This window comes from Eschrichtius robustus, chromosome 16 (genome assembly GCF_028021215.1).
Source record: "Eschrichtius robustus isolate mEscRob2 chromosome 16, mEscRob2.pri, whole genome shotgun sequence".
NCBI lineage: Eukaryota > Metazoa > Chordata > Mammalia > Artiodactyla > Eschrichtiidae > Eschrichtius > Eschrichtius robustus.
The window spans coordinates 57,829,189-57,856,710 of NC_090839.1; the positions used below are offsets into that span (position 1 = coordinate 57,829,189).

A 27,522-nucleotide genomic window follows, 5' to 3' on the forward strand; every position below is an offset into this window, starting at 1 on the left:
GATACAAAAGGAAACTTGCTATGAATGGCACCAACCCTGAGTTTTGTGTAACAATAGTGACAAAAAAGAATTAAGAGGCCAAAGAATGATAAATGACCAGAATCTTTAACAGTAGAACTTAAAGCCAGTATTATTTGATGGGAGAACCTCCTGTCTGGCCTTTCCCTCCACCCCAACCTATGCCAGAATTTTCTCTGTATCTTGTTGATACCTAGCTTCTCACACCCCTTCCAGCAACACTGGCTGGCTGTTATTTTCATTTGACTCTTAGGATTCAGCTGGGGGTGATTTTTAGAAGAAAAGAGAATTGCCAAGAGATGAGATTTCACGGAAGATGAAAAGCGGGATAATAAGGATAACATGGCAAGTCACAGGACTCATGTAAATGTACCACCAGCTGAGTCAGATCCACAGTCTGGGTGGTCAGTTTATAGAAATCATCGTAAAACATCATAAAGTCTGGTAATAGATTAAAAAGAGAGAAAGACCATGTTAGAAAATTCCTCCGCAGAGAAGCCACACCCATCACTGACTCAATACCCTCTGTTGTGAGCAGCCCTGAGCAGAATCTTAGAGGGTGAATGAGAGTTGGGGTCTTGGAATCTAAAAAACAAAACAAATGAATATATATAAGAAAACAGAAACAGACTCACAGATATAGAGAATAAGTGAGGAGAAGGAGGGGAGAGGGGGTAGCTAAGGGTATGGGATGAAGAGATACAAACTACTATGTATAAAATAAATGAGCAACAAGGATATAAAGTACAGGGGAATATAGTCATTATTTTATAATAACTTTAAATGGAGTTTAATCTATAAAAATATTGAATCACTATGTTGTACACCTGAAACTAATATAATATTGTGGATCAATATTGTAAATACTTTAGTTAAAAATAAATATTGTAAATTTTTATTTACAATATTTATTTATTGTAAACAAATACTTAGTTAAAAATAATAAAAATAAAATATTTTTATTATGATTTTTATATTTAAGCAAAAAAAAAAAAAAAGAGTCGGAGTCTTGAGTGAATCCAGCAATGTCCAGATTTCACTTAACATCTTGTTCACATTACATAACCTTCTGTGTCTCCATTTTCTCGTTTATGAATGTGGGGATAATAAGAGAGGTTGTAAGGAAAATTGAATGAATACATATGCACAGCACTTGGCAATCACCTGTCATGGATAAGTGCTCCATCAACTTTAGGTAGTGGCTCTTTGGTGTCAACATTCCGAAGAGTCAAGACAAACACAGCCTTCTCTCTTGTGCTCGGTGATTTACTATTTCCTTATTTTTCTTAAATTAGCAATCCTCTCTTCTCCCACAAAGCCTCCCTATATCTAAAAGTCTTCCTGGGAAAGGTGGGCTTTGAAATGAAAATGAGAATGAACTTGCAGGAGATTTCTCAGCATGATTTCTTAAATTTCTCCATGGTAAAAAAAATTACCTAGAACCACAATTCCCTCCCTGGAGGTATGAGTGGTGGCCAGATGATCAGACCTCTCTCCTGGAAATTCTGATGCAGGTGGTCAGGGTTGAAACCCAGGCATCTATATTTTTAACAAACATTGTAGGTAATTGTCTTCAGGGAAGTTTGAGAAGTTCTGGAGTAGAGGGAGAGGTCAAAAATAGAGAGGAATTCTGGGTGAAAAGAATGGTAAAGAGAATTAGATGCAGACTCACTAGGAAAAAATGGGAAGACCCTGCCTAGATGAACTTGAGTATATCCATTGGAGACAGTGAAAGAAGACGAACAGGGGAGGAAGCAAAAACAGAAAGCTTGATACTATGGCCACTTTTCACCAGCTTCTGCAGAAATGAGGTTTAAAGCCCGTTCTTTTAGGAGGTCTTCAGAAACTAGAAGTAACCATTCCTGGGCACCCTCAGCAAGCACACAGATAGGTTGTCTTAGAGGCCAACATGGTGGGTGGCAAAATGGAAGCTGCAAAAGAAGCAAAATCTACAAGAGATTTGGTGATCCCGCCCCCTTTCCACTCTGCATTTGTACCATCCCCAAGTGCTTCCCGGCTGTGGCTGATATAAGATGCACCTGCAGAGCATCTCCTAAGCTACCTCTTTCCAGATCCAGTCCCAGAACAATTAAGCCAGGACCCCCCAGGAGTAGGGCTCGGCTTTACTGTTTTTAACCTCTCCCTATGAATCTAGGAGCAGCCAAGGTGAGAACCATTCAGCTAGACAAGCGCTTCTCAGCCTTGGCTGCATAATACAATCACCTGGAGGTCTTTAGAAACTACTGATGCCTGAGACCCACTTACAGAGCTGCCCACTTAACTGGTCACTAGGAATTTTAGAAGCACACCAGCTGTTTACCCTGTCCAGCCAAGGTTGAGAGTGACTCAGCCAGACTTAATCATCAACAACCACTGCACAAACCAGTTTGCTGAAAATAAGGTCCAACTGCATTTGAAGTTTAGGTCCTCAGGCCTGGGCTGACAGTGAAGAGCAGACTAGGATTAGCAAAAGGGGACAGCCCCGTGCCAGGCTCCTTTCCCCTCTTGAGAGGTGACCCCCCTGTCCAGAGCACACCTGGGTTGCTCTGATCATTACGTTTTCCTGACAGTTTGGAAACAGCAGACTTCTCTGCTAGGTCATTAATCTCTTTGATCATACCTCTCTCTGGTCATTTGGGGTAAATAATTTCACCGAGAGGGTCATATCATTTTATGGGCAGACTAAAAGACATGGTTTATCTTCAATTTCAAGTGAAGAGAAACAGAATTGTATACAAAAGTGTGCTAACAGAGGAGACACAGACACCACAATGAAACCTGCCCCTTATTCTACCCAAATTCCTCTGTTGGCCTGACATGTGGGGTATCTCTTACCAGGCTATTATTTGCCAGGCATTTCCTATTAATTGCACTTATAATCAATTGATGAAAGGGTAGTTTAGAGGGAGGGGTGATCACACAGGCTTACTCCATGGAATTAATGAGCTTTATAGGAATGCACTTTTCCAAGACGTTAGGGTAACCTTCCTTGGTTGTAGTGGCATTGCTTGTGTGGATTAAAAAAAGAGTCAGTACAGAATTGATACATCCAATGGATTACTATTTTTTTACAAATACGTTTATACTCCTTTTTTGGCACTGCTGCAGAGCCCATGGCATACTCTTTAAAATGTTGGTGATAACTCTTTAAACTTTGATGTAGACGATTTGATAGTTGGAGGTCATCTGAGCCAACTCTTTGGAAGACAGTGAGTCATCAATGGGAGTAATCCCCTTTGTTTAGAAATTTGCCCAGGAATCAAAGACACTGAAAAAAGTCCAAATATATAGATTACAAAAACAAAAAAGAAGAAGAAGGAAATGGAGAAAGTGTAGCATTTTTTTAAAGGGTAAGTATATCATGTCAAAAAGAAGAGTGCTATGAAGGACAGTCATCATAGTTTCTAAAAATCTGGCACAATTAAAGAAAAGGGTCTCATTGCTTTATAATCATACTTGTAGGCTGCATTTTTACAAGTTTTCCCTCTTCATCCAATCACCGTTTTTTAATCTGTGTTGGTTGCCTCCCATGGCTTTCCCCGAGTCTAGCACACTGGACAGTTTCTTAGGGAAAATGCAGAAGAGAGACTCAAGGGAGAAGTGTCTTTAGGGTTAGCGAGTATGGATGGGATAGAGCCACCTCACGAATGAGGCCCCCCTCGTAGATAAGTGAATGGCTATTCCGAAGAGCTTGCCCCTTAGATAAACCAGATCACCGTTCTTGGTTACAATAGGTTCTTCTTTTGATCGTGCTAGAAACAGAGGTCCTTCCAAAGTACTTGTTTGGTCCACCGGACAATGTCATACATGTAATTGGAGCTGTGTCTTAGAGTCAGTCCTAGGTGAGCAGGTCAAAACACATACTCCACCCAAGCGTCTTCCTTTCCAGGGATACTAATTTTACTTCTCCTCAAACCTTGAAAAGTTGATGCCAGATAACGATGGGGCCCAAAAGGTTTGTAAAAGAGCAAAAAGATAGCCAACATCCAACAACACTAACTTTTATTGTTTTAAGAGAGGTGATAAATGGACTTAGTTATGACTTTTGTTATGTGGGTGAGAAACATAAAAAATGCTATCCTCAGACCATGCATAATTTTGTTTAGATTTCATTGGTGTGGCAATGATGAGAGTCTTCAGCTGAATGTTAAATTCGAGTGAATTTTCAAATGGTAGCTCTATTTGTATTCCAGGGTGTACCTTTTACAATAGTAAAACTTTCTTAAGATGTTTTAAGGGTTGCTCAGTCACTAGATACTTTTTGAAACGTTGGAACAAGACCGATCAAAACGCAAAAATGCATTTATCTGGGTTCCAGATGATTCCTATGCACAGTAAAATCTAACAAGTGAGAATTAGAAGCCTCAATACTCCTGCTTCTGAGGCATTTAAGAGCCTAGCCAATCTCATTGGGACATTTTTTGTAATCTGCCTGACACAGACGTTCTTATTTCTAGAGAAACAGACAGTACCTCTGAATTAGAACACCTTGCATTGTGGAAATGGCACAGTTGGAAACATCTTAAGAGAGTTTTATCATCCTTCTGGATTTACTAAATCAAAGTGAAACAGCATTTTCCATTTCTATTTTCTTTTTAATACCGCATCGTTAAAAATAATTTGGCAAGACAGGGTTTATTTCAGTTGATGGGTTCTCTTACCTTCTTTCCGTAGCAAGCCTCATGTGGTGAGGAAATTATTATCCATAACATGGCACCATTTAACATACTCTTCAGACATGACAGCATTGCTTTTTCTTTCCTTTAAAAAACTTTTTTGGATATTATACTATAATAATAGAGCTTGGAATTTTATGATTTTCCTAGCTAGTTGCAGTATACTCTTTTTCTAATAGATAGTCTAATTTTGTTTCTTTTTTTTTTTTTTTTATTGTAGTCTCCTTTGAGCATTAGAAATCCATAGAAGCTCAGTTTGAAATGCCCTAGCCTTAGAAACATACCCTGGCATGATGACATTTTAGTAACACATAATTAATATTTCAGTGCAGCAGCTTATACGTGGTCCATGTTCTGACATCATCATGATTTTGTTGAAGGGTTCCCCGCATGCCTGTTTCATGATCTTCCTAAACTCTCTAGGTCCAAGAGAGAGCAGCACATTTCCTTGCAACATCCAAACGCAGCACCCTTCCCTCCCCCTCATCTGAATACATCGAACCAATTGGCAGAGAGAGCATTTCCCCCTGAGCGAGCAGTATTGTGAATTTTATCTTCTCTTCCAGAAATCAGTTCGTCTTCGTTGCAGCAGATGAAATTTCTTGTAACACCTCTGCAGGTAACAAACATTGCTACTTCTTGATGCATCCATCCAAGTCTCAGTATCCTTTTTTTTTTTTTTTTTCCTTCACATGCTGCAGTCGGTCACGCTAGAAAGTTTAGTTTTAAAAAAAGGAAAAAGAAAGAAAGTCATATCTTTGGAGTATAGCTGGAGCTTTTCGGCTCTGCTGTCTAAAAAGACAGTAGGCATTTTGCTAACTTGGTTTTAATAATACATGATCCAGAAAAGTAACACTATATTGAATGAAGCCGCAATAAAATCTTATGGTATAATCTTATGGTAAAATACTAAACAGGGGAGATTTAGGGACACAGACCTGGGACTTCTATGTTTCTGGACGTATTATGTCTGGGTTCACACAGATTTCTATGTGATTATTTGGGATCTTTATGGAATGACTGGTATATATTATAGGCCCTCAAAGACCGAATCTGTAAAGCTGGAGGCGTTGGGGAATATAATTATCTCTGTCTTATAAGACGGGGATCTTTATTCCATTAAAGATCCTCCAGTTCTTTCTTTTAAAACATACTACAAGTAGCAGGACATGAGAGAGACAGAGTCTTCTGTTTTTGAAATCAGGGCATTGGCCAATGGAAATTGCACAGTTGCATGATGTGTCCATCAAAATAACGCCTGTCTTTTTGCTTTGATGTGGTTCAGAACAGTTATGTTTGGACTTCCATTAGCATGGAATTACTTGATTAAATGTCAAGATAGGTGAGTGCCTTAACTAACAACACTTTTTTTTTTTTTTTTTTGCTTTGAAGCCTAAACTCTGACCAAAACAATGACTAGGAGATCTTACCAATGTGTTGCTTTAGTCAACAAGGGAGGATATGACAGCTCATTCTCATGTCATTGAGTGTGCCATGACCTTCAAAAACATACATTAAACGGAGCCTGACACATAGACATTCATCTGTAACCAAGCACATGTTATCAATGGCGCACGGTGAACAAAGGCGTGTTTGCTAACACTTCACCCCCTGCTTACAATCTTGGGAGAAAAAGAGAGAGATCAGGGAAGCATGGAGAACTAGGAACACATCCCCAGCCCTCTCTGTTCTGTTTCACTGATGGTCGGACTCAATATTTTTAATGGGTTGCAGTCTTGCCCTGGGAGTGCCTGAGGTATGCATGCTCATATTTTAAAGCGCCAGCTTACTCCTTTCTTGAAAACCTGGCTCTTTTCCCTCCAGCCTTTAGCCTCACATATCTCTGTTTCTTCTTGTGAGAGGTGGTGCATTCACTAATGCCTAACAGTAGAAGATGGGGGGTTGCGTTGCTGGGGGTGGTAGGGCGTCATTCAACGTTTGCAGAACCTATAGAGAATGAAGCGTGCAACTAAAGCGGAAATCAGAGTGGGGAAGAAGGTTGGTTGAAAATGTTAATGAACGTCCTTTGTGGCTATTCTGGTCGTCCAGAGCCTCTGTCTTCCCTGTTAATCTGTATGCATGTTCCAGTGTGTCTTAGGTTCTATTTTGACATCATAGATCAAACATTGCGAAGTTACCACCTAAGAGGTAGATATTGATTTTGCCCCGTGACTTAACAAACCCTGCCTTGTAATAAGCAAGTGGTCCACACACAGTACTTTGAAAAGAGGCTGCAGACAATGAAAGTTTGCCTGAGTCGAGAGAGTGTTTTCACCTACCTTGTCTAATTTAGGATGGCTGCTCCGTAAATTCTTAATGAATTGCTATTGATCAAATTTCAAATTGAGAGAGATATCCCTGTTGCTTTGATGGCCATATTAATAATATGTTGTATGCTTCATAAGGTTCAGTTTGAACTCTGAATTTCGAATCAAGCATGAAAAAGGAGACACCCATATCAATCAAATGTGAATTATCTCCCAGCCAGACCACCCTCCTCATAGAATGAAAATGAAAAGTCAGAACAGCGCAGTCAACAAAGGTCGTGACTCACGGTTTCAATGAAGTCTTTCTTATTTCCCACATGCTGGAAAAAACCCAGGGCACCCACACCCTAAACAGCCCAGCTGTCTGGAGCTCTCCCCTCCATATACACAGCACTCCTTAGGGTGGGTCTAATTGAACCCTGGTGTCTCCTGGATTTCAGTATTTGACCCAGAAAGGCAACTTATCTCTATTGAAATGAGAAAAAGAGATCAACAAGATGCTTAAAGTCTGTTTGGAGGGCTTGATGGATTTGATACCTGAAATTCTTATAAAGAAGCGTTATTCTTATACAGCTGTCTATGAGGGCAGAGATGGCCGGACAGTTTTGTCTGTGGCTTGGGGCAGAGGTGGTGAGATGCAAATCATCGAATAGGAGCAACAGAAGCCCTGAAGAATTTTTCTTTCAGTTCCCAAAGGAGAAGTGATTATTTTTACTTGGGTCTTTTGTAGATGCCAACACGTCGATTCTGCTTTGCTAGTCACATAGAAGAAACATGTCTCACTAGCATGTGTGGTTTATGAGACTGTATTTACGAGGGAATGTGTTTTCGTTGTCAGCGGCTCCAACTGCAATATCGGTTGTTTCGTTCTGATTTTCGTTCCTGAAAGACATGTGTTTATGTGGCTGTCTTATTCACCTTGAACACACCAAAGGCTTCTCATTCTGTAACATCAAGAAACTTTGATGAGTTGGATTCTGCAGGAGATGGTGAAAAGGGCAAGATGATTTTCCCTTCTCTTCGACCCGAGGTCTCCCTGCTGCTGTGATTCACTGGAGCTTTTCCAGGACTGGCTAGGGATTGTGGTTGGAGTAGAATGTGGGTCTTGTACAAGAATGGAGGTTGAAAAGCACATGACTTATTTTGATAGAACAGCTGGAAATTCATTTCAGTTAATTCATATGTTTTAGGTCGTCACCGTGCATCAGCAACTATTCTAGGCTTTTGGGACATAGCATTAAATAAGTTAAGAGAAGCCCTTCCTTCAAAAAGCCTCCATCCTAGGGCAGACCAGACCCCAAACATACATGAGCATATAATATACTTGCATGTAAAGTTATACAATAGCTATAATGAATCAGAAAGCAAGGGTGGGGTTAGAAAGTAAGTTGCGATGCTACTTTTATATTCATTGATCAGAGGTGGCCTCTCTGAGAGGGTGACACTTGAGCCGGGACATGAATCAAGCCAGGGTGTGAACCAGGTGAGTAATTGTGGAATTGAAAGCATTTCAGGCTGAAGCAGCAGCAAGTGCAAATGCCCTGTGGTTGAGGTGTGCTTAAGGTGTTCAGGCATGCTTAAGGTGTTCAGGCACAGTGTACCCAGAGCATGTGAGTAAAAGGGAGGATTTTAGAGATAATACCAGGAAGATAGCCAGGGGTCCAAACAAATTAGAACTTGGAGGCTACAGAAACCATTTGAGATTTTAAGTGTGATAGGAAGGCATTGGAGGGTCGGCTGTGGTTTGACTTACTTTTTTTAATGATGAGTTGGACTGCTTTGTGGATTTCAATATGGCAAGAGCAGAAGAAAGGGAGTGCCTTGGGGCAGCCCAGGGAGGTGTTACAATGGCCTGGGTTAGGACAATGGCTGTAGAAGAGCTGAGAAGTGGTTCCTTGGCTGTATTTTGACAAGAGAACAAACAGGATATGCTGGCAGATTAGAAACTCGCAAGGACCAGTTTGTGTTAAATGCCCACACCGTCCCTCTTGCTCCCAGGGTGTATCGGTCATTTCCCTGGAGAGCTAAGGCTTTTTGTTAGCAGGGAAAGCAAGCCTTTCATCCCTGCCGTAACTGATCCTCATATGGGCTTTCCTGAATTCCCCAGGGCGTAGTCATAACTTGCTGTCATTTACTGAGCAAATTCTGTGTACTTACAAGTATGATAAATTATATACAGTCTATACATATATACACATGCATGTATGTATATATGTATGTATGTATGTATATATACATGCATATATAATTTATTACAGTAGCTCAGTGAGGTAGAGGTTACTCTCATCCTTGCTTTGCAAATTAAAAAAAGAACAAAACGCTCAGGCCCAGAGAGGTTTGGTAACTTGGCCATGGTCACACAGGAGTCTATCTGGTCCCACTGCTTTTTCCCTGAGACCACACTGCCCCCAATTACTCCTTTCCTCTTGACCTTGGAACACTGACCTTCGCCTCCAGATGGAATTCTCCTGCATTCTTCGGCTGTGCTATCTTTGCTCCTAGAAAACCAGTATTTGTGAGTTGGGAAGTGGGCATCGTTGTTAAAACTCTGGAGGGACCCCAAGGGAACTAAACGATTCTCTAAACAGTTGTTCCACTAGAAGTTTGTTTGACTTGGCCCGTCTCCTTCATGCAGCTCGTGTGTGCTGGGCCTGGGTCTGGGGGCAGAACAGAGTGGTGAAGGGAGAATTCTGCATATCCAGGGAGACAGAGGGTCACACGAGCCAAGGGTGTTCTAGTGCTATTCTCCAGAATTCCCTCCTTTGCTGAAAATCAGTGGCGAAAAATCAACAGATAACCCATGCCCTGAAAACTACCAGACGCTTTGACTTCGTTGTTCTGGCTGCCAGCTGCCCCTGGCCCAAGGGAGCGTGTGCGCGTTTGTGTGTCTCTGGGGTGCAGGTGAGGCTGGGTCTCCGTCCAGCAGCCAGCCTCGCCCCTCCACCGTGGCGGGTACCATCGTGGCGATGGGAAGCCAGCCTGCGGCCAGACTCCCAGTCACTTATGAGTACTGGACACAGAAGCCTGGGCCATAAAAACGCATCTGCAAATGCTGTTGAAACCAGTCGCCGTGAGATGGGTTGCTATACGCTTTTACTAGAGGCATTGTTTGGCAAGTTCAGGGGCACAGTGGGGGGTGTCACCAGCCCCCTCCATCTCCTTATCCCCCCCCAACCTGCACACGCACACACTTGCACACCCATGCGGTCGTACTAAGACTTCAGATAATATTTAGAAGAAATTTCCAAATTGGCCATTCCTCTAATTGATCCTTCAGCAAATTTCATCTAATGGTCTCCCTTCCATTTAGGTGATTTGATTATTCAGCAAAGTTGTCATGCAGCAAAATCGATTGGTAGTTAATTGGTCTGTTTCCAATAAAATGTGATGTGTGTTCTAATAGGGGAAGCACAGAGTGATAAGGGACCATATAGGCAATGGAACTTAGTAAAAATAATCGTAGCATTTATTGAGCGCTTACTGTGTACTAGGCATAGTTCAAAGCTTGTTACATGCAATAATTATACCTTCTAAAAATGAAATGTCTTTATCAGTTTACTTATGAACATTAAAGATATCCAGAGAGCTCTGAATTAGCCTGAGTAAGGGAGGGCTAATCAGGGCAGAATTTTAAAAGAATATAGAATAGTGGTTATCACATGTCAGAGTGGGTGACGACCACCTGCAGAATTTATTACAAATGCATAAACAACAAGGTCCTACTGTGTAGCACAGAGAACAATATTCAGTATCCTATGATAAACCATAATGGGAAAGAATATAAAAAAAGAATGTATAAATATATATACTGTACAGCTGTACAGCAGAAATTAATACAACATTGTAAGTCAACTATACGTCAATAAAAAATATTAAAACTGAAAAAAAAAAACAAAACCAAATGCAGAATCCACTCCATCCTCCCCTCTGCCTGCCCCAGAGATTCTGATTCCTAGGTCTGGAGAGGGAGCCTGACAATCTGCTTTCTTACGAGTTCCCCCCAGGCCCTTCTAATAGAGGAGGCCGCAGCTCACACTCTAGGAAACATTGAGCTGATCAGTCAGGAACTTCTGTCTGTCAGGGGTGTGGAGAACATTCAATAGGTTTCTCTGGAGTCCTGCTCTGCAACATGGTGGCCGATTACCATGTGGCCGTGGAGCCCTTGGAATGTGGCTGGTCCAGATACACACTAGATTTCAAAAACCTAGTACGAACACGATGTAAGGAATTTCGCTCATCATCTTTATGTTGATGACACGTTGAAATGATACAGTTTTTAATCTGTGGGGTCAAATTAAAATATAAAAAATTAATGGCACCTGTTTTCTTTTTACTTTTTTCTTAAAATGTGGCTACTATGAAACTTACAATGTCCTCTGTGGCTCGCATTTGTGGCTCTTGTTATATTTCTATGGAGAGAAGCGTTCGAGAGCCGTGTTTTCATTCATTTCGCTCAAATGAATATTGAAAGAGTGTGTGTGCCCCAAGAACTGGTCTCTTAGAGACCACCTGGAATTAAAATATTGTGACAGGTAACCTGGACATTGGTAGTGTGTCTTGACTTTATGTTTTAATTTTGCCTCTGACTCTGTGTGTGTGTGTGTTTGTGTGTGTGTGTGTGGGCGTGCTCTAGAAGGACATCCCTGGGGTACAGGGCCCAGAATCTATCTCCTTCTCATCCTGTTAGTTAACGTCTTAAAATCTTTGATCTGCTTACATGGGACATGGAGGGTGCTGGTACACAGGGCTTCAGAAGGACCACTTAGTTCGGGGGTAGTTCTGACACATGTATCCCAGGGGCTTTCCTGGAGGGACCGCACATGGAATAGAGAGAGGGCAGCAGCTGCAGTCCTCTCAATAATCTTAACAACATCAATAACTGATGCTCGTTTGGGTTCTGACTAACCGGTGACCCTCAACCCTCATTTCAGCCTCACTACTGCCTTACGCAGCCAGTCTGCACCATCATTATCTCCATTCGTGGACGGAGGAACTGGCCCAGAGAGGAGAGAAACATTCTGAGGTTACAGCAGGGGAAGTGCACCAGCAGAATTTGATTCTAGGAATTCTGACCCTGAGGAACTCTTAGCTGCTGTGCAGCCTTGCTTCTCTGCAAGCGTACTGAAGCTCTCACGGGGGATACAAACACAGAATGTTCATTGTGGTCCCCCAGGGATTAAACCGCAGCTGGGGTGTCATGTTGATTTCACAGCATGATGGGAGATTTTGGTAGAGCTGTAGTCGGGACACATAGAAGGTGAAACAGACTTTCTAAAAGGAGGGTGGCCTTGGCCTTGGCATTAAAGACAGTGTGGCCATGGGTCTTTTGTTGGAGGAGACATTCTGGAGTGGAGGAACTGTGTAACCAAAAGCAGGACTTATTGTGTCTTCTCGACTCCCAGACAGAGGCTGGTACTCTGCTCCAATGAATCCAGAATCGGGGTTCTTACCTCAAACCTGTGCTGTTTGCATTCATAAAAGGAAGAGGTTGCGAATTGTATTGAGAAGGCATAGCAAGGATGGTGCCATCTGATTTGTCATGGATATGATCTGCTTCTCATAGCTTCTACAGCTTTTGGATGTATATGCCTACTTATATCCACACAGTTCAGATGCGGGACAGGCATCCGTGTACAACAGCAAACTCTGTGGCTTCCCATCTAGAAGCCAAAGAGCCCAGAAGAGGCTTTCCCTCCTACTTCTGAGGAAAAGAATCATGAGACTGAAAAAAGTGATTTACGAAGATAATCATTTCAAATCCAAGCTAAGGAAGTGAGCAGCAGAATTCAGAAATGTCAGAGTCGGGTTGGGATAACTCGCTGTGGTTCATCTTGGAGAATTTCTTCCATTTCTACCCTGTCTTTATTAGAGGTTTTGAGTTATGGGACTGTTTCCATCCCTCCGACTAATATATCTTGGGAAGCTTTTCGACTAAAGCCTGGTCACCCCCTGTGGTCTACAGTTATATAAGCCGTTGCCTAGATTAGACTCAGAGAAAGCTACTGTAGTGCTAGAGGAATATTCCTTAGTGAGTGCCTTCACTAAGAGTAAATGAGCAGCTGCAGTCGTGACCACAGGAGAGGAAAGGGGAGCACTTCCTAGCTAAACCATCACTCTCCAAATAGCAGACTGTGAGACCCATAGGGCCATGGTGTAGGACCCTGTTTGTACACTGTGTGGGGGGCGTGTGACTTGAATGGATGAAATTCCCAAACACCTTCCAGACTCTGTCTTAGATATTATTAGGAGGGCACTGTAGCCCCAGTGGCATTGCAGAGACTGGGGGCGTGCATTCTGATCTCTAGTGAGGTATCCTGTTTTGAATGCGTACTCTGTAGCATTTCTCCTTGCGGTGGGGACTCGAACCTTTGCACCTTCGTGCTGCACTGAGGCTGTCTAGGAGACCTACGCCACACTGGGGACCTCATCTGAGGACTAAGCCGATTTTATTCATCTTTCTGCCTCACAGGGATTCCCTCCAGCTGTCTGTGGGACAGGCGGCATGGGGAGGTGATGCTAAAGTAAGAATAAAAGGTCCCAGGAGCATAAGACTCTGAATTAAAATATATAGAGTGAACTCTATGGAGTGAAGTTAATTACAGTGTTCTTCCGATGTCCCTATAAGAAAATCACTAGATTGTTAAAGCCCTGGGGTAGGGTACCAACATGGCCCCATCATATTTCTTTCACGTCCAGCTAGTTGCAGCCGTATTTAGATGTTAATAATAAGTAGTATTTACATTTCTCAGTAGAGTTGACAAAGCACTTTAACAAACACGGGCTCATGTTTCCCATTCAACAGGCAGCTTACTTATTCATTTGACTCCAGCATAACCTCAAGTTCAAATATAGCAATTGCAACTACATCTGTAACTCATAAGTGAGGTAGATCTTGACTCCAAAAGCATCTGTGAGTTGATTGCTAGAGCTACACGTGATCCTATTAGAATAGGATCTTTCGGTTGCCTCTGCAGACCAAAAGTCTGAGCAGGAGTGAAAGGTTAGCTTGTGAAATTCTGTATAAGAACCCTTGTATCATAATCTCCACTATCTGTAGATGGCTTTAAAATGTATCTGGTTTCCTTTCATGCACTTTATCTGTGAATTAGGCAGAGCTCGGACAGAACAAAACCATTTTACAAACCAGGAAAATGAGGCTCAGAGAGATTTCCCTGCGTCATTGAGCAAGGCCAGTGCAAAGGCAGAACTTGAACCTGGATCTTCTGGCCCCAAGCCTTTGTCCTCCGCAGGGCAGGCTGGCCTCCTGGTTTTAACTTGTCTCTAAGGTCAAAAAAACATGAGTGTTCATGATGGCCGCAAGCTGCGGTGAACTAGCCAGCAAAGCAGTTCTCTTTTATTCCTTTGTTTGTTTGTTCTTTCCCTTTGATGAAGTTTATGGCAACTTGGCCTCTGTTTTGTGAACTCTCAGGGGTGATGTGAAATGACACACTGTGTATTTTGAGTCTCAAGAAACTTTTCTTCCGAGTGAGCGTCTTGAAGGGTTTTGACTGTCTCTGGGAGCAGCTGCCCTAGAATCTTCAGAAAGCATAGCTGCAGGAATCTTTGCCACTGACAGAATCATTATGATGGATACAGGGGGCTTCCGGGGCCTCTCTCCTCTCTTTACTTCTCCCTCTTTCTGCCTCCACTCAACACGTGGCATTGGCTTGGTCCCTTGTTCACCTGCCCCATGGCCAATGCTGTGCTAGACACTGGGGAGAAAAGGGGGAACAAAATAGACTCAGCCCCAGCCCCCAAGGGGCTGGCATTCCAGAGGGGGGACAGGTACGTCATCAGGTAGAGAAGTAAGGAAACAAAATGAATGGAGATTTTCTCCATCACGTGAAGGATGGGGATGGGGTTGGAAAGCGTGTTTCAGAAAGAGCGATCAGGGAGGCAGGCAGCGTTGGGGAGCTGACATTTGAGCTGAGACATAAAGGAAGAAAGGACGCAGTTCAGATGGAAGATGAGCACGGGCCAAGGTCCTAAGGAGAGAGTGAATTTGCACGCGTCCCAGGACTATTGATGAGGCCAGAGTGTCTGAAGCACAGTGAGCGAGGGGTAGAGGGGAGCAAGACAGGATTGAGAGCGGGGCAGGGGCAGCTCATGAACGTTTGGATTTCATTCTAGGATCGATGGACAGCCATTGAAGGATTTTAAGCCAGGGAATTAGATATGATTAGATTTATATAGATTTATATTAGATAGATGGAAAGATAGATAGATATAGATGACAGATAGATAGACGGATGGATGGATAGGTAGATGATAGATAGATAGAGAGGGACAGACAGATAGATAGATAGACAGATAGATTTAGATATAAATGGCTGGTGGATTGAAGAAGCAAGAGTAGGACCAAGGAGACAAGATTCAAGCCTGTTTTTGATTTGGTTCTGATGAAATACCCGTGGCTTATGTCAGGATGATGGTAGCGTGAGTGGAGTGAAGTGGGCATGTTGCAGATTTCATCTGTAATTCCTGACGGATGGGATGTGAGGCCGCAGAGAGCATCATGACCCGAGTGCACTATTGTCCCCTTTGGCCAGGGATGGGTGGTGTGGAGGGTGACCACAGGCGCGGGTTAGTCATAACATGGCGGTCTTACGACATTACCCATCTTTCCCGTTGAGGTCCCTGGGAATTGCCACTCTTCCTTTGGGCTGTGCTGAGCCAGCTCTGAGGATAGGAGGTCGCTGACGTGCCTGGCATACCTGCTGGAAGAGGAGAGCTCAAGTCCACATCTTCCCTAATAACCTTGTGTCTAAAGGGTAGTGTCACACAAGGGCGTGTTTAGAAATTAGCATTTGAAAAGAAGCCTCCTTGCTTTCAGTTTGAGCTGACATGGTCCCTTTTCCTCTGTGGAAATGAAATTTATTAATCATAATAAAACCATCGGATTCTGAAGGTAGAGGTCACCCTGAGGAGAAAAAAGAGCTCCCTCATTTACAAGGACTAGCTCGGTGCTGCTGTATGTTTTCTTCTGCCTGGGAAGGGAACACTGCCAAACTGTTACCTTGGGTTTTCCACAGGGGTTGAAACTTGGCCCAGGGTTATAGATAGATAAGAATTGACCGTTAAAGTATGCGAGAGGAGAAGTGGGGCTGCGTTTTCACGGAATACATTCAGACTGCCAATCTGTTGTCTCCCCAAAAGAAGACGTTTTGCCACAGTAAAACCAGTCCCCACATTACAAAACTAATCATCATGGCTCTGAGTTTGCATTTTCACACTTGTTTTGAAGGAACGCCGTGCTGTGGCTTCACTTAGTAAACGTCCGAGCATTTTTAGTTTGCCTTTGCTGTTTACGGCCTCTTCCTACAACCAGCTTTGCCAGATGAAAGTACATGAAAAATAATCCTGTTAACAGTTTTTTCCTCCAGACCCATGACAGACTTTATTTTCTCATGAAATGAAAATCAACACCAAAGTTGTCCATCATGTTCTTTTCCCCCTATTAGTATCTACTTCTAATAATGGGTAGAGAGGCCCGGGTTTCATGAGTGACCTCCACGAATAAAAGATTTTCTTCAAAAATGTCATTATTATTCTTGTTTTAACACACCCTGCCTTGGACGTGCATCTGTTTTCTTTTTCTCCCAGAGACAGGGAGAATCTTTGATGAAAGGCCATTTTCGATGAGTCAAAGGCAGGAAGGGTGTCCCGAGGAATGAAAAGCAAGAGGGGGTTGACTATTTGTTAGTTTCGCTGAGAGAGTCATCTCAGAAAAGAAACATCTATTCATGTCACTACTTCTGAGGATCAGGACAAAGACTCATGTAGATTATCTGAGCTCAGGGACCTTTGAAACAAGCAAAAGGAGGGCTTGGGAGTAAGACATGTCCAATGAAAACTCGGTATAATCATATTTTTTTTTTCCATCTGGAGTCTAGCTCAGAGCCTGAGAGTTAGAAGGTTCTTCCCCCAGCTTCTTCCCACCTTCCCAGGCTCCATGGTGTGAGATCCATCCAGTACGTTCTTATCCATCAACTATGAGGAAGAAGATTGGAAGACAGGTGGGGGAAAGATAGGGAAGGAAAAGAATAAAGTCCATGCAAATTAGACTCCAAGGTTGATAGCACAGACAAACGATTTCTTCCTGCCTTGTTCCTTCATTCTTTAAAGGAAAGTTCAAGACTCGACAGCTGTTGATAATCCACATCTACCCCGTTTAGTGGCTGGTGTACCCCTCCCCCAGCCGCTGTGAATGTTGGTCGCTAATGGCACCCAGTTGCCTCTTTCTGCAGAGCCTTCCCCTCTGCCAAAGAGTCCCTTCAACTAGGAAGTTATTCTCTGCCCTTCTGGGAAGCCCACAGCTAATGCTTAACGTACATGAACATTAACAAACCAACCCACTTGCCTCCAGATGGGATCAGCTCTGAGGTGCAACTGTCAGAATCAGGTAGAAGCTAAACGCCGGCTCAGACCACATACGTCCTTGCTTCTCTGTTTTCCCTTTCTCTGACCTGCTTGCCACTCTCTCCTCTTGAAAGCACCCCTCAACAAACCAGGTACGGAAAAATCTCCATTTCGGGTTCTGCTTCCAGGGACCCTCACCTAACCTAGCCTGCATCTCAGCTTTGATCATTACCAAAACAGCAATGTTCAAACTCTCTCCAAGAAGATTTCTGGCAGGCCATTCAAGGAAGGGTACCTGGAACCATGGAAAAGGTGTGATAGTTGCCCTGAGAGAGTCAAGGATCAGCTCTGACTCTGTCTAGCTCTGTGACCTTGAGCAAGTGACTCAACTTCTCTGAACCCTAATTTCTGATTTGTTGCACTGTTCAGTTCCAGACACTTTGTAGCTATCCAATGCATTAGGCTTCCATCCCTTCTACATTTTTATTCTAAAACCTGTGCTGGGAGTCAGGGAAGTGGAGGGAGGAGGATGGTAGGGAGAGAGAGAGAGGAAAATAAAAAACTCAGATAAGGAAATGGCATCAAGAAATACATTGTCTGAAACATGTCCCTTGCCAGAACCTGGCTATAGATGATGAGATAGAAGTTCTGGGGTGAGAGAACCAAAATCAAATCAGGCTGTAATTCTTGAGTGGTGGGGCGGTGGTCCCACAGATCCTTCAAGGATGCATCTATTTGAATCCATTTGTTCTTTCCCATTCTAAGATGTTGGGCCCTAAGTGTACAGAATGAGTCGCTTCACTCTTTTTGATCCACCCTGTCTCGCTTGATTGGTGACAGCTCCATTAGGAGAAGAGGACAATTTCTCTTGATTATAGCTTGTCCTTTGTGGTTACTGGCTTTCTTAAAACCACTCTTTCAAATTGTTTCCTCTGCCTCCCTCCGTCTTCGAGGTACCTACCTGAGAGAGCAGTGTAGCAAGGGGTGTGCGAGAGAGAGGAAACACACACACACACCCCTTTATCACCAGCAGTGTTAAATGGACAAAGGAATGTGTTGTATAAGATGGACTTTTCTCATGTTACAGGGCTGATTGGAATATGTTTCTTATTTCTCAAGATGAATAGGGCCCCTCCACACTGTCTTGGTATTTTGTGTTTTATGGTTGTTATTATTACTTCATAATTGCGTATTATGGATTAATCTTCACCTCTGTCTTCCTTTCAGTTACGGACGAGTTTATGCTACCGACCCCTACCACCACACACTTGCTCCAGCCCCCACCTACGGCGTTGGTGCCATGGTGAGTACCAATTCCTCCTCTTCCTCACTTCTTCCTGCCTCCCATCCCTCCCCACAGCTGGGACCTTAGGATGGGTTGACGGTTGACGTCCTCTCACTTTCCCTTAATTGAATTTGTCTCCTGCTAACAGCAGCTAAAATGCCACATTAATCCTCCCGGTAAACTTGATAAATGTCTTAATTTCTTGGCAATGTAGTGCATGTAAGTTATTATATTTCTCATTTTGCAAGTCTCACCTAGCCGAGCACTTACCTTAATGGAATAATTAGTCATTTTGATAATTAAATCCATCACTAACAGAATGCAGTGTCAATGCAGAACTTTTTTTTTTCTTTTTTTTTCTCCCTCCCTTGCTGCTCATTCACATAGCCCCAAGGTTCCAGCCCCAGCACAGACTTCAGAGGAGCTAAGCTGCACACTTCCAGGCCTCTGCTGTCAGGCAGCTGAGAATCTGACTGCCTCTCCTCCCCTATTACAATTTATGTTTAAAGTCATAGTCGCCCAGGAAAGAAAATAGAGAGAAGGGCACACTTTGTGTGTGTGCCTAGTACATAAGGAATTAGAAGGAATCAGTTTGGGGGTTGTCTTTTGTTTTTTTGGGGGGTGTCTGGGTTTTTGTTTTGGGAGGGGCGGGGGGGGAGGGCAACACTGGGAGGTGAGGGGGGGGTGAATTTGCCTGTACTTGTTCAAACTTCTATGCACTAAAACGTACAGTAAGACGTGCCCATCACGTGAGAGCGTATGCAATCATTACAAAGCTTTTGGCATGCAGTTTTCTGCTTGGGATCGAGAATATCAGTCCTTCTCCTAGAAATAAATCCCCATAGGCATTCATTTGAATCGCCAAAACTTTTCGCAAAAGGAAATAGTTCAGTGCCACCTCCAAGCCATCTTAAAGCCATGGCCAGACAATTGCCTGGAGCTTGGTCGTAGAAATTCCGCCATGCTTTGGAAACCTATTATTTTGCACAAGTTCAGTGACATCAAGTTAATTCATCTGCACAACTCCCCTCTCAAGAGCACCTTCCATACAGATGGTTCAGCCAAGTCAAGTAAGAAGCTGATTTACATTTTCCTCCCGATTTTGCATTCAACAGCTCCCTTCAACACCCAGTCCAGTTGGGGAATGTGTTGGAAAGGAGCGTTGAATGACTACATTCAGTAAGTCATCTGCATTCGACTTCTCGAGTGTAGATAGAGCTTTTCCCGACGGAACATAGCATCACTAATGAATCAAACAAGCCAACAAAATGAGACAGCCCCAGTCCTTCAGTGGTCCATTTGTACCCGAGTCCTTTCAGCTCACAGGGCTGGCCGACGGAATTTGGTTTTACAGGGATTTTTCGTTATAAGGAGCTATTGGGGGAGGTCAGGATTGGCCCTATCTATCTCCAGTTCTCTAAGAGTGACCTGGGATGGGTAGGGGGTGCCTCCATCTTGGTTGTTTCTGAGTGTCTATTTTTCACATTAGTCTTTTTTGATGATCCATGTGTTACAAAAGGAAAATGTAAAAAACACACCCCTTAAATTGCTTTGTTTCAGAATGCTTTTGCACCCTTGACTGATGCCAAGACTAGGAGCCATGCTGATGATGTGGGTCTCGTTCTTTCTTCATTGCAGGCTAGTATATACCGAGGGGGATACAACCGTTTTGCTCCATACTAAATGACAAAACCATAAAAACCTTCCAATGTGGGGAGAAAGGAAGCTTTCCGAGGCCTGGGTATTGCAATACATGCAGTAGTGCATCATTTTAGCATCTAAAAAAAATAAAATAAAAAGAGGAAAAAAAGTACATTTTTTATCTTATACCTCAGATATTTTGTTCTGTGTATTTTAATATTGTGGGTCTTTCATTTCTGAAGGTTCCGTAGTTTGGTTGCTGGCTGTAGGAGTTTTTGTGGTTGACCTAGAGAGATGCTAGCTATGACTAAAAACTGGTGTAGGGCCATATCCAGAGTGCTATCTCGTGTACATGAATTATATATGCTGAATATTAAGCTACTGGGGTTATCAGCTGTTTGGGAAGCGTGTAAGTGACTACAGGAGTCATGTTCTTCTGCATCTGCATTATTTTCTTTTATGAAAGGGGAAGGGTGGGCGGCACCTAGGGGGTTGGGACTGGGGTTTGGCTGAAAGAAAAAAAAAAAAAAGTAACTGATGAATCTAAACGACCCACACTGCACCAACAACCATATATCAACGGTTCTAAGTCACTCGTTGTCAGTTCAAGCCAAAGGTTACGTTGTTGAGGGGATGCTTCTAATAACACTTGTGCATCCGAGCTGAATGCAGCTGTGCAAACCCACCCTTTAAACCATTCCACCCGGCGGTATTCAGCTTCTTAACCAGCCGCTAGTTATTTAGGCAAAAGACTGGTAGTTAGGCCATCCACAAGCATTCTTTTTATATTTCTTCCAGTATAATAAATTATTGATATCATTGCTGACTTTTATATTATGGGAGGGAAAAAAATAACATTAATAAAAAGGTGATAAAAAGCACTGTTTCTATTTTTTTCTTTTTTTCCAAAAAAAAGAAAGTAATAAAAACTTAAATTCTTTGTACCAGTGAAAAAAAATGTATAAAATCTACATCTGTGCAGTGGCGTTGTTAAGTTCTAGAAACAGTCTTATGAAGCTTTAGTTTTAGCCTCGTAGAACAACTGTTACAGACAGACGTATAATTTTTATGGAATTACACGATAATCATATTCGGATTTATAGAAGCATTTTACAAGTATTGCAGTCATTGGGTAGAGATAATCATGGTATTTTCATCCGCTTGGTACTTTTTGAAACATGACCGTGTCGTGTAAGCAACCTGCAATTTTTCAGTCCGTGAGAGCCCGCCCTCCCATTTTTCCTGGTCCCCAACGATTCTCTCAAATCAGTATCTTTAGTTTGTTTTTTTTTTTTTGTCTCCAAGGCCCAGGACACTTGTCAGAAGGAAGCAAAAAAGTAGGTCCACCCTCAACATCCCCCAAAGAACAAAGTCCCCCCACCTCTGAAGCAGGGCCAGAATGACACAGCCGAAAAATTGCAGTTTGTCTGTATACTTCTTCTGTTTGAAGTCTTTCCATGTTGTCCTGTTTACAAAGTTAATCTAAGTTGGGGTATCTGTCACAGACCTTCCTGTTTTTGTATTTAAATAAAAAAAAAAAATCCTGCAGCAAGTCGTCCCCAGTAGTTTTGCTGCCATAGGTAAAATTTCCATGTGTGCGGTGCAGGCCATATGGCATGCACTTTAGTAAAGCTATCAACTCACCGCTGTGAACCTGCCAAACTGCTGTAACAACTCTGCTTTAAGACAAAACCAAACAAAACTTAAAAAAAAAAAAAAAAGTGTTTGTGATCCAGCTTTTCTCTTGTCATCCTATGTGCATGCAGTAAGATCGGTTGGATATTAAATAAAGTTTCACGAGATTTGAAAACCGAGTTTCTGTAGCTTCGCTGTCTAAGACAGATCACCGTGATCTTGCAAAAAGAGAGAAACGGGGGAAAAAACTGCTTAGCGGCCAAAAGTAGAAAAAAATGTTCTTTTCACCAGATTGATTTGGGGGGGGGGGGTGGCGCGTGAGGGTGTTTTAGAGCATCCCTGAGACCTTCTCATCCCCCTACCTGGAAGACGGTGTCATGACAATGGGTGCCTGATTGATGTTTTTAAGGGAAACGATGTACTAAAATGCTACCGCATCCGACCCCAAAGGGGAACAAGGTAGAAGGAACAGAGTGTTCGGGAGAATCAAGCGATGTCTCCCATTTGCCTCAGATTTCAAAATCCAGAATTTGCATTGTATTTGGAATCACAAACATAGAATTTTTACTGTGTTGGTTCAAGTAAAATTAATTTGCAGTTTTGATTTTCATCGCTGAGCTGTACTTTCCCCCATGATTGTATGTAGTTTTAATAAAATCATTTAGAGCCGCCTGGGTGCCAACTGATGTTACAGAATCTTTTGTCGGGCACTCCTCCAAGAGGCCAATAAGTCATTTTAAACTGTATGTCAGAGATGTAAACAGACATTTTGGATTTTTTTAAACGATATTTATTTGGAATGTTTTCATTTATCTAAATAACTATTGCTATTATGAATTATGGAAAAAAAAGATTACTATCATGTGTGGCATATAGTGACTTAACCCACACCTCACGCAATCTGCAAACCCAGAAAATGTGTATATCTGTCTTTAGAAATTAGTGTTTATATCACTTACAGTGGTTTGTGAATAAAGAAAACTGGTTTGTAATATCAAAAAATAAAAGCTTAGTCTGAAAAGGTCCACGTGAGTCGTGTTCTCAGTCCTTTGGGTTCTGTGTGTTTCCTGGGGGAGTGGGGTCATCACGCCACACGGGGCTGCCCTTGTGCCCACCAGGGGGCGTGGGTCAGAGGGCTCCCCTTCCTCATGTATCTTTCCAAAGAAGTCGGTGGAACCAACCACGGATGTTTAAGAAAGAAACAGAACTAAGCTTAGCTGTTTCCTGGCATGGAAATATCAGTCTTCTTTGGTTTAAAACAAAGCAACAACAACAACAAAAACAACTGTACATTTCAAATGAAACACCTACTAACGTCTATTAAGTTATTAGTACAACTTTTAGTTACTAGTACAACAATTAGGGAGACTTGTAGGAAGAAGATGAAAAAATAATCATAATAAGTGGTAGAGTTTACATGTATTGAGGGCTTACTAAGACCAAGAATCTTGTGTTCCTTATTTCATTTAGTCATTTAATGCTCCCACCAGGGTTGGATTATCTACCCCATTTAGTTATCTTAATAATATCTTAATCCTATCTTATTTACTTATCATAATACTGCTATCAAGTTAGTAATACACATAAAGATTTTTTAAATATGGGCTCTGGGAGCAGGTGTTGTGAGTTTGAATCCTGATTCGGTCCCTTGCCGGCTGCAATCAAGGGTGGGTTAAACCAAAGCTCTGTGCCCCAGTCTCCTCATCCATAATTAGGGATGGGAAGACCAGCTACCCTTTAATACTGTGATGTGGAATAAGACCGTATATGGGAAGGGCTTACAGTGGTCCTTCGTAAATCGTAAGCTCATTATTTACAGGTGAGGACACTGAGACCAAAGAGGTTAATTTATGTAAACCACACAGCAAGCAAGGGGCAGGTCCAACATTCCAAAACGGGTCCCTGTTCTCCTGGCCCAATGGGAAATTGCAGCATTCAATTTTAGAAGAAGTTTTGCTCTAAGAGCCAAAGGCTGAATTTTTTTTCTCCACAACGCATTTGTCTTCAGAGGAGCATTCATTATAGCATTTCAAGTATATTCAGTGGTCCCTTCTCTGTAAACTCCTTATACGTGGGACTGTACAAGTTAAGTCAACTTCCATTGCTCTATGTCCATGGATCCTTGAGGACAGTTATTACCCTGATTGTATAAATGAAGACAATAAGGATAGGTCCTATGATCTGCCTAAAGTCATGTCTAGTGACTGTTGGCCTGGAAGCTTGCGTCTTCTTCCAAAAATTCTCTCTCATTATTGATGATGTTGGTGGTGGTGATGGTGAACTTGGGCTTCTAATACTCTCCTTGCAAAATATGTGAGCCTGTATTAATTTCAAAAAAAGAAGTCCCCAGCTTTATCCTGGCACATGGTGAGGAGATGATGGCCATCTCCTAAAATGCTGGCTCACAGCTGAGTCCCTGCCCTGTCCAAATAGGAGGATATAAGTAGAGGTGAATCTCCCAAATCAGGTTCTTCTCTAAAACGGAGAGAAGCACATATATTTCACGTCAAGTGTAAAGAAAATAAAAAATGGATGGCAGAAGTGAAACGGTTTCTTACAAGACTCGACCAGTGGACGCCAGTGCTTGACACCCACCCGTCTCCTCCACCTGGATTGTGGGCAGAGGTGAGCTAACAGGCCAGGGGAAGGTCATGAGGTGATGCCCACTAGGTGCGATGCACAGGCTTTGTGTATAAACAGAGGCCGGTACTTATTTGTTTGTTTTGTGGACAATGCCTGGGCGGTAGTCAGAGCCTCATCTCATCTGGAATTTTTTTTCTTAGAACCGTATTTTAATTAAACAGGAAAACCTTCTCCATGTTAAAAAAATATATATATGCATTACAAATCTGACTCCTTTAGCTTAGACCATTCTAAGTCCCATTTTCCCACTCAACATCCCGACAACCTGGATTCTTTAGGCTGGTACCCAAAGGCTGTTGCTACTTCCTGGCACGGAGCTACTTTTCCTGCAAACAGGGCTCCAGTAAGCACGTCGCTTTCCCATGCACACGTGCTTGTGCTCATGCACTCATGCACACACAAGCAAAAGCCCTTTCCTGCTGTGATCATGTCCCTCCAATGTACCATCCAGAGACGTTCTCTCTCAGAAACACTTAATGAGCTGGTTGAAAAAGCAGATTCCTGGGCCCCATCTGCTTCCAGGGCTCCCAGGGTTGAGTATTGGAGGTCCCATCCTTCAGTGAACTTCCTAATTGTGTTCATGGCCGGTTCTCCCTCCAGATCTGACCCCTGTAACATCGGCAGAGCCAATTGTGTGTGTGCACGAGTGTACGTATACACAAGCACAGACCTACACGTGCATATATCCATGCATATTCTTACCCTTTCTCATGACAACCTGTGATTATTTTTTCACAAAGTCAAGAATTAGGACTAAAAAAATAGTCTCTCTAGGGAAGAGATAAAACAATCATTTTTGTTGGAAAACGAAGGTGGTTTTTGTTCTGTTTTTTATTCATTGCTGGATGATACATGTGTGTGCATGTATGGTGTTATATGTTATACACTATATAGTACATACTTGGGAAATTTGTATTTAAATTCACAAGGTGCAGTATTCTCTGAGGGATATGAAATTCTCACTGTACAATCGCTTAACCTGATGCTTGATATTGGACCAAAGGCCAGGGTTTCTCATTGCTTTTTTGCAGTCCTAAGGAATAGAGACTTGGGGGGTGACCAGGAGCAGCTGTCCCCGGGGCACCTTTGAGGAGTCTCCTAGGAGAGCCCAGTCTTACCTTATATGCTGTGTCCTAATCACCCTCCTGGAAAGTTGGGGTGGGGGAACCAGAGGTGTGTCTCTGACTCTTATGGCCTAGAAAATCCAGGCTGCTTTGATCACAGGTATCTGGCCTAGAGAAGGGAATTTACCCACTCTCTCAAAGGGGAAATATTTTCTGGACAGCAAAGTGGTATTGTGATGAAAACACGCAGGGTTCTTTTAAAACTAACGGTCCCATTCCCTAAAGGTAACAAATGTTAGAGCGTGTATTGAGGATAAAACAAATAACAAGACTAGCTAACATTGTTTGAATACCATCCCAGCCAGTCTACAAAACAGACATATTTAATCTATACACTATAAACACATAACTGTCTATACATGAACATGTATATGAGAGACATTCAGAAAGTCTCTTAGCCTCTCTGTGCTTCAGTTACATTACCTAAAAAATGCAGATAATAAATAATACCCACCTCATACGGTTCTTGTGAGAATGAGATGCATTCAAAAGTGTGAAACACTTAGCCTGGCATATAGCATTTTTTCCTTTTACTAATAAATCATTTCTATATCTATCTGCATAATTTATCTGTGTCCATATATATTTCATAGATTCAAATAATATATATTCCATATCTATATGATATATATTATGTAACACAATTATACGTACAGATGTATGTATAATCTATACAGTTTATACATCCAAGATAAATCTCTTTGTATACACACATGGATACGAAAGCTTTTTAATATGTAATATGTTTGTTTTTATGCATTAGCATAGCTACAATATACCCACTAGTGGACCATAAATATATATGCTAGTTCTTGTAAAGCACGTAGATACTGACAGAGGAAGCGATCAGCAAATGGAACTTATCAATATCATAGTTATTATTATCTCATTTAATCCTCAAGAACTGGCAAGGTAGGTACTGTTATTACCCCCTCTACCCACCAGGGAGCTTAAGCAAACCTGGTGACGCCCAAGGGATACGGCTCTACATGGTGGAGCCGAGCCGTGGGCATTGGCTGTCTGGCTCCAAAGTTCTTGCTGCTCCACGCTGAACAATACTTTACAGACACTTGCCACTTAATCCTTGCAGCATCCCAGGTAAGTAACTTGGCCATGACTTACTTCCTACACTTGTTCAAAAGGTGGAAATCAGGATGGTCCCAGAGTCCGCCTCTTAGAGTGCAGACCACCCTCCCATGATTATCCTCAGGGTCCCCAGCCCGTGCCTGTGACTTTGACATCCCAGCTCTCTGACTGAGGCAGGCAGATGGTGCGTTGCCTGCATGAGGCAAAAAGCCAAGGAGAGCAAGAGAATTCCCCACCCTCTAAGAAAGAAGAAACAACAGGACCGCGGGTAGAAAACAGAAGAGCAGAGACCCAAGAAGTAGGGTCATGGTGGTGCTGCGGGCAGGTGACGGTTGGAAAGCAGGCAAATTGGCAGCTCTGCAGCACGCAGACTCCAGCAACCCTTAAAGGAGAATTAAAAAAAAAAAAACCAACAGCAATTTGCAGGTCAGCGCACGAAACCCTCACGCTCACATCCGGAAAGGCAAACTTTCTGCAGCCACACCAGGAAGCTGTCTGGAACTGAAATACAGGTCCGAGACACTGCATACAGCTTGACTTTTATCTCCCCCAAACACTCCTAGGCTGGCGAGCAACAGGGAAATTCATTACTGTAAGTAGGATTTCGGCACCAGAGGAAACTGCCGCTCAGCGGGACAGGTCTGTCAGCGAAACTGGCTTGCTGCTGCTTTTCCCTTTTTTATTTCCCTAAACTGCATGACTAGATGATGTGTTGTTCTTTGGACTATTTCCTTTTTTTTCCCAAGCCCGGTTCTTCCCCTCTCCCGCTAAAGACCGAGAGAGAGTGA

At 42.6% G+C, this 27,522-nt stretch overlaps 1 protein-coding gene across 7 annotated transcripts in view; it reads left to right on the forward strand.

The window, feature by feature from the left end:
• The window catches only part of RBFOX1 (RNA binding fox-1 homolog 1), a 1,862,366-nt gene extending 1,841,947 nt beyond the window's left edge, over positions 1-20,419 (forward strand). For 6 of the 7 annotated variants that reach the window (XM_068565272.1, XM_068565268.1, XM_068565267.1 and 3 more), the window contains 2 exons: positions 18,548-18,623; positions 20,166-20,313. In XM_068565272.1, coding sequence (XP_068421373.1) covers positions 18,548-18,623; positions 20,166-20,288 — 199 coding nt within the window. In that variant the 3' untranslated portion in view covers positions 20,289-20,313. Of the gene's footprint in view, positions 1-18,547; positions 18,624-20,165 lie in introns of all 7 variants that reach the window. The other variant, XM_068565270.1, reaches the window with a different exon arrangement.
• The last annotated feature ends 7,103 nt before the right edge of the window (positions 20,420-27,522 follow it).